Source organism: Coregonus lavaretus, assembly GCF_964263955.1.
Source record: "Coregonus lavaretus genome assembly, chromosome: 1".
Lineage (NCBI taxonomy): Eukaryota > Metazoa > Chordata > Actinopteri > Salmoniformes > Salmonidae > Coregonus > Coregonus lavaretus.
In genome coordinates, this window is record NC_139988.1 from 21,321,741 (window position 1) to 21,332,166 (window position 10,426).

Genomic DNA, 10,426 nt, shown 5'->3' on the forward strand with positions numbered 1-10,426 from the left:
GTACCGTATTCACATTCAGACACTGGTATGATGCTGGAGATAATTCATATGAGGTTTAAAAATTGTGTAATTGTCCTTTAGCAAGGGCACAGACGCAGGAGATGGCATGGGCCCCCTCACCATGGATTGGGAAAGGAGAAGGAGGGGGAAGGGATGGTTGTTAAATAAAGAAACGAGACAAAGCCCAATCTATGCCCCCTCAACCTTCACCATGGCTATTGGGAGGATGGGGTAGAGTCCCAATCCATGGGATCAATCATCACAGCTGTGCACACTGTCTGGGTGATTGTAGGTCAGTTTTAATTAAACTTGATTCATGTGCTGCTAATGTAGGCTGTGATACATGCCCTGACCAGATTTAAATGGGACCCAGAGACTGTATATTATTTGAATTGAGGATCTATTTGAGCTTTTATTAATTTGTTCCTCTTTTTCTGTTGGTCAAACTTCCTTTTACGGAAGAAAAAGAAACAAGAAACACCGGAACTATTGTGTAAATTTACACTTTAACTTAATGTTTCCAGAAATCTCAACCAGTACTGATTCACGCAGACATGAAGATGACACTGTAAATTACTATAAGACTACACTAATTGTCGAAAACAGGGATGGGCAACTGGCGGCCACCCTTTTGTAGCCCGCGAAGAAAACTCAGTCTGGGTCTCAACTTATTGTAGTAGAATACATAAGGTGGAATTTCAAAATTTGGTTGTGCATCAACAGTTTTTCTCTTGTTATGTCAGTCACTGACATTCAAGTTTCAAGTTTTATTAGTTGTACAGTACCAGTCAAAAGTTTGTACACACCTACTCATTCAAGGGTTTTTCTTTATTTTTACTATTTTCTACATTGTAGAATAATAGTGAAGACATCAAAACTATGAAATAACACATATGGAATCATGTAGTAACCAAAAAAGTGTTAAACAAATCAAAATATATTTTATTTTTGAGATTCTTCTAATAGCCACCCTTTGCCTTGCTGACAGCTTTGCACACTCTTGGCATTCTCTCAACCAGCTTCATGAGGTAGTCACCTGAAATGCATTTCAATTAACAGGTGTGCCTTCTTAAAAGTTAATTTGTGGAATTTCTTTCCTTCTTAATGCGTTTGAGCCAATCAGTTGTGTTGTGACAAGGTAGGGGGATATACAGAAGATAGCCCTATTTGGGAAAAGACCAAGTCCATATTATGGCAAGAACAGCTCAAATAAGCAAAGAGAAACGACAGTCCAACATCACTTTAAGACATGAAGGTCAGTCAATATGGAACATTTCAAGAACTTTGAAAGTTTCTTGAAGTGCAGTCGCAAAAACCATCAAGCGCTATGATGAAACTGGCTCTCATGAGGGCCGCCACAGGAATGGAAGACCCAGAGTTACCTCTGCTGCAGAAGATAAGTTCATTAGAGTTACCAGCCTCAGAAATTGCAGCCCAAATAAATGCTTCACAGAGTTCAAGTAACAGACACATCTCAACAGCAACTGTTCAGAGGAGACAGTGTGAATCAGACCTTCATGGTCAAATTTCTGCAAAGAAACCACTACTAAAGGACACCAATAAGAAGAAGAGACTTGCTTGAGCCAAGAAACACGAGCAATGGACATTAGACCGGTGGAAATTTGTCCTTTGGTCTGGAGTCCAAATTTGAGATTTTTGGTTCCAACCACCGTGTCTTTGTGATCTCCGCATGTGTATTTCCTACCGTAAAGCATGGAGGAGGTGGTGTTATGGTGTGGGGATGTTTTGCTGGTGACACCGTCTGTGATTTATTTAGAATTCAAGGCACACTTAACCAGCATGGCTACCACAGCATTCTGCAGCGATACGCCATCCCATCTGGTTTGGGCTTAGTGGGACTATCATTTGTTTTTCAACAGGACAATGACCCAACACACCTCCAGGCTGTGTAAGGGGTATTTGACCAAGAAGGAGAGTGATGGAGTGCTGCGTCAGATGACTTGGCCTCCACAATCCCCCGACCTCAACCCAATCGAGATGGTTTGGGATGAGTCGGACCACAGAGTGAAGGAAAAGCAGCCAACAAATGCTCAGTATAGGTGGGAACTCCTTCAAGACTGTTGGAAAAGCATTCCAGGTGAAGCTGGTTGAGAAATGCCAAGAGTGTGCAAAGCTGTCATCAAGGCAAAGGGTGGCTACTTTGAAGAAACTAAAATATAAAATATATTTTGATTTATTTAACACTTTTTTGGTTACTATGTGATTCCATATGTGTTATTTCATAGTTTTGATGTCTTCAATATTAGTCTACAATGTAAAAGAATATGTAAAAATAAAGAAAAACCCTTGAATGAGTAGGTGTGTCCAAACTTTTGACTGGTAGTGTATGTACAGGATACAGATGGTATACACCGCCCAGGATCCTTGGAGGATCCTTCTCGACAATGCAACAACAATAAGAAATAAGAAAAGATAAGAATATGAACATAAAGTAAATATTACAAACATTTTAGCATAAGTATAATACAGGAAGGCACAATTTATAGTCCAATATTTACACTTGTTTTGGGGAAGGGGGAAATGGGGGCAAGTGTTGAAATTGTGCAGTATTTAGCAATCATAATAAAAGTCTGGTAGCAGCAGTTGTGATGTGTGTGTAGCATGAATGTTTGTGTGTGTGTGGATGAGTTTATATCTGTGTGTGCGTGAGTTAGTGCATGTAGCTAGCTAACAGTAGCTGCTAGGGGTAAGTCATAACCTACATTTGTGTTTTGTTTTTACATATTGGTAGCCAGAGTCGTTCAAGGAATTCGGGACATGGGTGACTAGTTAACGTTAGCTTGGCTCTCTCTGTGTGTTCGTGCCGTGAAAGGAGGGGTTTCTTCTTTGTCTGAAAGCAATGGCTAGCTAGTATGCTAACTATTCTAGCTAACTAACTGGCTGAATAAGTTGACGACGGACTCGCTCAAGCTGTCGGGACTAACCCACAATGTTAGACACGGACACGAACGATCTGCTTGGCGTGTTGACACACTGGTGGTTTGTTGTGGCCGAGTATTGGTGCTAAACCGTGTTGTTGGAGTCCGGCATGGTAGCTGGCTGTGGCGTCTTATGACTAGGTGCCCTGGACGATTTTCACGGTAGAATACTGTACCAAGTTAGCTGAATAAACTATGTTAGTCTATTCCTAGAAAACATTGAACCGCTGTAGTTTACAACAATTATAGTTTCTGAGGTGGAAGTTGGGAGAGTTATATTTGGGTGTTGTGGTGAGGGAGGCCCCGCTCTCTCCTTTCCCAGATGTTTAGTTCATTTCATTCCGATCTCCTTTGCATTATTGTAGCCATTTTCTGTAGCCTGTCAACTATGCCTCTGTCTATCCCTGTTCTCTCCTCTCCGCACAGGCTATACAAACGCCTCACACCGCGTGGCTGCTGCCTCTCTAACCTGGTGGTCCCTGCACGCACCACCCACGTGGAGTTCCAGGTCTCAGGCAGTCTCTGGAACTGCCGTTCTGCTGCCAACAAGGCAGAGTTCATCTCAGCCTATGCTACCCTCCAGTCCCTCGACTTCTTGGCGCTGACGGAAACATGGATTACCACTGAAAACACTGCTACTCCTACTGCTCTCTCCTCGTCTGACCATGTGTTCTCACATACCCCGAGAGCATCTGGTCAGCGGGGTGCTGACCCATCTGTCTATCTCCTCATTTGAATTCCATGCTGTCACAGTCACTAGCCCATTTAAGCTTAACATCCTTGTCATTTATCGCCCTCCAGGTTCCCTTGGAGAGTTCATCAATGAGCTTGACGCCTTGATAAGTTCCTTTCCTGAGGATGGCTCACTCCTCACAGTTCTGGGGGACTTCAACCTCCCTACGTCTACCTTTGACTCATTTCTCTTTGCCTCCTTCTTTCCACTCCTCTCCTCTTTTGACCTCACCCTCTCACTGTCCCCCCCTACTCACAAGGCAGGCAATATGCTTGATCTCATCTTTACTAGATGCTGTTCTTCTACTAATCTCACTGCAACTCCCCTCCATGTCTCCGACCACTACTTTGTATCCTTTTCTCTCTCGCTCTCCTCCAACACGGAAATGGAGGAAAAATAGACTCCCTGCGGACCTGGCATCTTTTCACTCCCTCCTCTCTACTTTTTCTTCATCTGTTTCTGCTGCTAAGGCCACTTTCTACCACGCTAAATTCCAAGCATCTGCCTCTAACCCAAGGAAGCTCTTTGCCACCTTCTCCTCCCTGCTGAATCCTCCTCCCCCTCCCTCTCTGTGGATGACTTCGTCAACCATTTTGAAAAGAAGGTTGACGACATCCGATCCTTGTTTGTTAAGCGGCACAGGTCCTAATCCAGGCACTTGTCATCTCCCGTCTGGACTACTGCAACTCGCTGTTGGCTGGCCTCCCTGCCTGTGCCATTAAACCCCTACAACTCATCCAGAATGCCGCAGCCCGTCTGGTGTTCAACCTTCCCAAGTTATCTCACGTCACCCCCCTCCTCCGCACACTCCACTGGCTTCCAGTTGAAGCTCGCATCCGCTACAAGACCATGGTGCTTGCCTATGGAGCAGTGAGGGGAACGGCACCTCTGTACCTTCGGGCTCTGATCAGTCCCTACACCCAAACGAGGGCATTGCGTTCATCCACCTCTGGCCTGCTGGCTCCCCTTCCTCTGCGGAAGCATAGTTCCCGCTCAGCCCAGTCAAAACTGTTCGCTGCTCTGGCACCCCAATGGTGGAACAAGCTCCCTCACGACGCCAGGACAGCGGAGTCACTCACCACCTTCCGGAGGCATTTGAAACCCCACCTCTTTAAGGAATACCTGGGATAGGATAAAGTAATCCTTCTACCCCCCCAAAAATTGTAAAGTGGTTATCCCACTGGCTATAGGGTGAACGCACCAATTGGTGAGTCGCTCTGGATAAGAGCGTCTGCTAAATGACGTAAATGTGCCCTTGAGCAAGGCACTTAACCCTAATTGCTCCTGTAAGTCGCTCTGGATAAGAGCGTCTGCTAAATGACTAAAATGTAAATGTAAAATGTTAAGTCAAATGACACTGCTGGTCCTGCTCACACTGCCCTACCCTATGCTTTGACTTCTTTCTCCCCTCTCTCCAGATAAAATCTTGCGACTTGTGATGGCCGGCCGCCCAACAACCTGCCCGCTTGACCCTATCCCCTCCTCTCTTCTCCAGACCATCTCCGGTGACCTTCTCCCTTACCTCACCTCGCTGATCAACTCATCCTTGACCGCTGGCTATGTCCCTTCCGTCTTCAAGAGAGCGAGAGTTGCACCCCTTCTCAAAAAACCAACACTCGATCCCTCTGATGTCAACAACTACATACCAGTATCCCTTCTTTCTTTTCTCTTGAGCGTGCCATCTCTAGCCAACTCTCCTGCTATCTCTCTCAGAACTACCTTCTTGATCCAAACCAGTCTGGTTTCAAGACTGGTCATTCAACTGAGACTGCTCTTCTCTGTGTCACGGAGGCTTTCCGCACTGCTAAAGCTAACTCTCTCTCCTCTGCTCTTGTCCTTCTAGACCTGTCTGCTGCCTTTGATACTGTGAACCATCAGATCCTCCTCTCCACCCTCTCCGAGCTGGGCATCTCCGGCGTGGATCACTCTTGGATTGCGTCCTACCTGACCGGTCGCTCCTACCAAGTGGCGTGGCGAGAAGCTGTCTCCGCACCACGTGCTCTCACCACTGGTGTCCCCCAGGGCTCAGTTCTAGGCCCTCTCCTATTCTCGCTATACACCAAGTCACTTGGCTCTGTCATATCCTCACATGGCCTCTCCTATCATTGCTATGCAGATGACACACAACTAATCTTCTCCTTTCCCCCTTCTGATAACCAGGTGGCGAATCGCATCTCTGCATGTCTGGCAGACATATCAGTATGGATGACGGATCACCACCTCAAGCTGAACCTTGGCAAGACAGAGCTGCTCTTCCTCCCGGGGAAGGACTGCCCGTTCCATGATCTCGCCATCACGGTTGACAACTCCGTTGTGTCCTCCTCCCAGAGTGCGAAGAGCCTTGGCGTGACCCTGGACAACACCCTGTCGTTCTCCGCTAACATCAAGGCGGTGACCCGATCCTGTAGGTTCATGCTCTACAACATTCGGAGAGTACGACCCTGCCTTACACAGGAAGTGGCACAGGTCCTAATCCAGGCACTTGTCATCTCCCGTCTGGATTATTGCAACCTGCTGTTGGCTGGGCTCCCTGCCTGTGCCATTACACCTCTACAACTCATCCAGAATGCCGCAGCCCGTCTGGTGTTCAACCTTCCCAAGTTCTCTCACGTCACCCCGCTCCTCCGCACACTCCACTGGCTTCCAGTTGAAGCTCGCATCTGCTACAAGACCATGGTGCTTGCCTACGGAGCTGTGAGGGGAACGGCACCTCCGTACCTTCAGGCTCTGATCAGTCCCTACACCCAAACGAGGGCATTGCGTTCATCCACCTCTGGCCTGCTGGCTCCCCTACCTCTGCGGAAGCACAGTTCCCGCTCAGCCCAGTCAAAACTGTTCGCTGCTCTGGAACCCCAATGGTGGAACAAGCTCCCTCACGACGCCAGGACAGCGGAGTCACTCACCACCTTCCGGAGACATTTGAAACCCCACCTCTTTAAGGAATACCTGGGATAGGATAAAGTAATCCTTCTAATCCCTTACCCCCCCCCCCCCCCCCCCCCCCCCAAAAAAAAAAAAAAAACAAACATTGTAAAGTGGTTATCCCACTGGCTATAAGGTGAATGCACCAATTTGTAAGTCGCTCTGGATAAGAGCGTCTGCTAAATGGCGTAAATGTAAACGTAAATGTATGTGCTAAGGTGCAGAGAGTCAGTGCAGGTGGTCAGTCCAGTTCAAGTGTTAAGCACGCTGATGGCTTGTAGATACCAACAGGCTCAGAGACAGTTTCTATCAGACCTCATGCTCCGATACTGCCTGCCCGACGACAAGGGAGTGAACAACTCGTGGCTGCGGTGTGTAGGGTCATTGATGATGCTGCAGGCTTTCCTCAGGCACCGTTTTGAGTAGATGTCCTGGATGGGTAGGAGCACAGTCCCAGTGATGTACTGGGTCGTCTTCACCACTGACTGGAGGGCCTTGCGGTCGTGGACTGAGCATTTCCCGTACCAAGCCGTGATTCAACCGGTCATTACACTCTCGATGGTGCAGCGGTAGTATTTGTAGAGGACTCGGGGTGGCATGCCAAATTTCTTCAGCCGCCTTAGGAAGTAGAGACGCTGTTGCACCCTCTTGGCAAGAGGGGTGATGTTGTTGGTCCACGGTGATGTGGACGCCGAGGAACTTAAAACTGCTGACTCTCTTTACTGCAGTCCCCTTGATGTGGATCGGGGCGTGTTCCCTCCTCTGCTTCCTGAAGTCAACAATCAACTCCTTTGTTTTGCTGATGTTGAGGGAGAGGTTGTTATTCTGGCACCGCAATGCTAGTTCACTTACCTCCTCCCTATAGGCTGACTCGTCGTTGTTGGTTATCTGGCCTACAAGCGTGGTGTCGGCAGCAAACTTGATGATGGATTTGGTGTCGTGCAAATAACGCAGTTGTGGGTGAACAGGGAGTACAGCAGAGGGCTGAGGACACACCCCTGGGGGGCCACTGTGTTAAGAGTCAGTGTGGAGGAGGTGTTGTTGCCAATCCTCACAGCCTGTGGACTGCCCATCAGGAAGTCCAGAATCCGGTTGCAGAGGGTGGTGTCCAGACCCAGGGCTCTGAGCTTGGTGTCGAGGTTGGAGGGAACAATAGTGTTGAATGCTGAACTGTAGTCAATGAACAGCATTCTCACATAGGTGTTCCTCTTGTCCACATGTGTTACTGCTGTGTGAATAGTGATGGATTTCAGTACTTCAGCATGACGTTTTCTGCAGGTTTCCTCATGGTTCTATTTAAAGTAATTTTCTCAGAACATAAAGAAAACGTTACATAACATTCAAAGAACGTTCTAATAATATTATCCTGGTGGCACAGTGGACTTAATCCATGGATAGAGAACAGAAAATTATAGGTCTTTATCAATAAAACGTCACAATACGGTGCAGAATGTTCGATTTGGCTGCTGGGGGGCAGCTCCACTAAACTATTGACAACTAGCTATATGCCGTTTTCAAGGGATTGTTAAATAAATGTTAGCTAAAACTATTTGGTTTTAATATCATCACCTCTTGAAGAGCATAGTCTACACATTTCCATTAATTCCACATTTAGCTCTATCATCAGAGTTATACAGCAAGTAACTGCATGCTTTTCATGTTCAGTAAACATCAATTGATCATGTAATTTCAGATACATGAGGGTAGCCTATCCATTTGGCATGTCATTTAGCTTGCTTCATCAGAGATTAGGCTTTTGGAAAGAGCTTGACATCAGCAAGTCCTCGTCAACTTGTCAGTCGGACTACTGTCATCACCACTATAGATGGCAAGCAAATCAAACAATATTTGGATATAGCCGTCTAGTTTATTCCCTGAAAGGTAGCTTGTTAACTAGCCATATTGACGTGATCTGTTATTATCTAGCTATCCAATTTGACGTGGTCAATCAATCAATGTAGTCTATCATGTCTGTTAGCAGTAATGGTGATGAAACACTTAAAAACAATGTTGAAAAGGGGATAGTGATACCTAACTTCGCTAGAAAGGCCTACGTTGGTTAGTGAAAAAAGTACATTAGGTCTACTTACTATATGTTTAGCCAACTGTACAACGTTTCTTCCGGTAGCTTGCAAAGCAAACATTATCAGCAAATGCGCCCTTCTGATGCTTGACAGGCAGAGCCCATAAAGGATGGAAAATTCCCTAAACCACTCATACTTTTCAGGTATAGTTAGATTGTATTTTATATCACTCAAATATCCAATTAATGGTGGCCAATATTGAGAGATATCTTGTGGCTACCCTTACATATCTGAAATTACATGATCAATTGATGTTTACTGATCATGAAACGCATGCAGCTACTTGCTGTATAACTCTGATAATGGAGCTAAATGTGCACAATTGTTTTGCCTGGAATAATCAGACATTTGTAGTTCTGACTACGCTCTTCAAGATGTGATAATATTACAACCAAATAGTTAACTGTATTTAACAATCCCTTGAAAACGGCACACAGTTGTCAATGGTTTTAGCAGAGCTTAGGGTCTCCCTGCCCCCCAGCAGGCAAATCGAATGCTCTGCACCTTATTGTGACATTTTATTGAAAATAACCTATAGGTTCGCATCTCCTTGATGGCGTGTCACAATAAAAAATTAGTGTTTCCATGATTAATGCCTAAGGAAATTAATTTCCAAGTGTCCTATCTGTGCTTGGAGTTCAAAAAAGCTAACCCAAAATAAGCCAGCAGTGTTATTAAAAATCTTATTGAAACATTCAGTGAAAGTTTTAAATACGTTTTTTAAAACCTCCTAAGAAAACTTTCTCAGAACCAGAGTAAAACTTTCTCAGAACATGCAACCTAAAAAATAAACGTTCCCAGAACAGCCACTTCTGTTCTCAGAATGTTTAAAAAAGGTCTGTTTTACCGGTCAGGAAACATATAGCTTCATTCCCACAACCAATGTGAAACCAAAAACATACGTTCCCACAACTTCCAAGGAACCAAATGTGCTAGCTGGGTAGGGATCAAACACTCCCACTGTTACATTTACTATGCCCCCAAGGTTTATATGCATCTACATTACATTGCACTGAAATGTTTTGTTATCTCAATTCAACCCCCAGTTGCTGTCATCCTACCCAGCAAAGTGAGCGGGGACAGACAGTGGTGGTGTTGGGTGGCCTTACCTCCAGTGACGGGGCCGGTGTGGAGACAGAGAGACAACAACAGCGTGCTGATCAGGTTGGTCTGGGCCAGGGGCCCTCTGGGTCTGAGAAGGGCAGCAGGCATCTCTCCTCCTTTTCCTCTTCTCTTACAGAAAGTACTTTTCTTCTGTCTCACTCGTCTCCCCTTCTCCTCTCAATCTTTCTCTATCTCTTCCTCTTTGTCTCTTCTTCTCTGTCTCTCTCTTCTCCCCTTCTTAGCTGGGCATGTGGTATCCTATGGTTGTCCTGCTCCGTCTGTCTGTCTGGCCTGATGCTGAAAGAGGAAAGAGGGGTCTGTAAGTGGGACACTGGCTCTTCTAGGTCTAGGTCTATAGACTCTGGCACACATCCGCTAGTTCCAGACTGCAGGATTCTGCACGTGCACAGATACAATAGAACCCTCCATCGATTGGTGGAATGAATCTGTATCCGGCCCGCCCGGGTAGGCCATTGTCATGACGACCGCTTTGATTTTTGTAGTTCTTTCTCTTCTTTGGGTGTATTGCTGCTCGGCACATGTCATTGATCTGGATCTGTATAGCAGACCTTGGGCGGTCCTAGCTGCGATGTGAAGGAAATAGATAGAGTATATTAAGGATGTGCAAGGATGGAGATTATTCA

The 10,426-nt window shown here is 46.0% G+C and overlaps 1 protein-coding gene across 1 annotated transcript in view; it reads right to left on the bottom strand.

Moving 5' to 3' along the window:
- btbd17a (BTB (POZ) domain containing 17a) overlaps positions 1-9,890 on the bottom strand; it is a gene marked incomplete at both ends in the record, with an annotated part of 30,688 nt that extends 20,798 nt beyond the window's left edge. Inside the window, one exon of the mRNA XM_084156785.1 lies at positions 9,788-9,890. Within this exon, the coding sequence (XP_084012911.1) occupies positions 9,788-9,890 (103 nt within the window). The remainder of the gene's footprint in view (positions 1-9,787) is intronic.
- Positions 9,891-10,426: the final 536 nt, after the last annotated feature.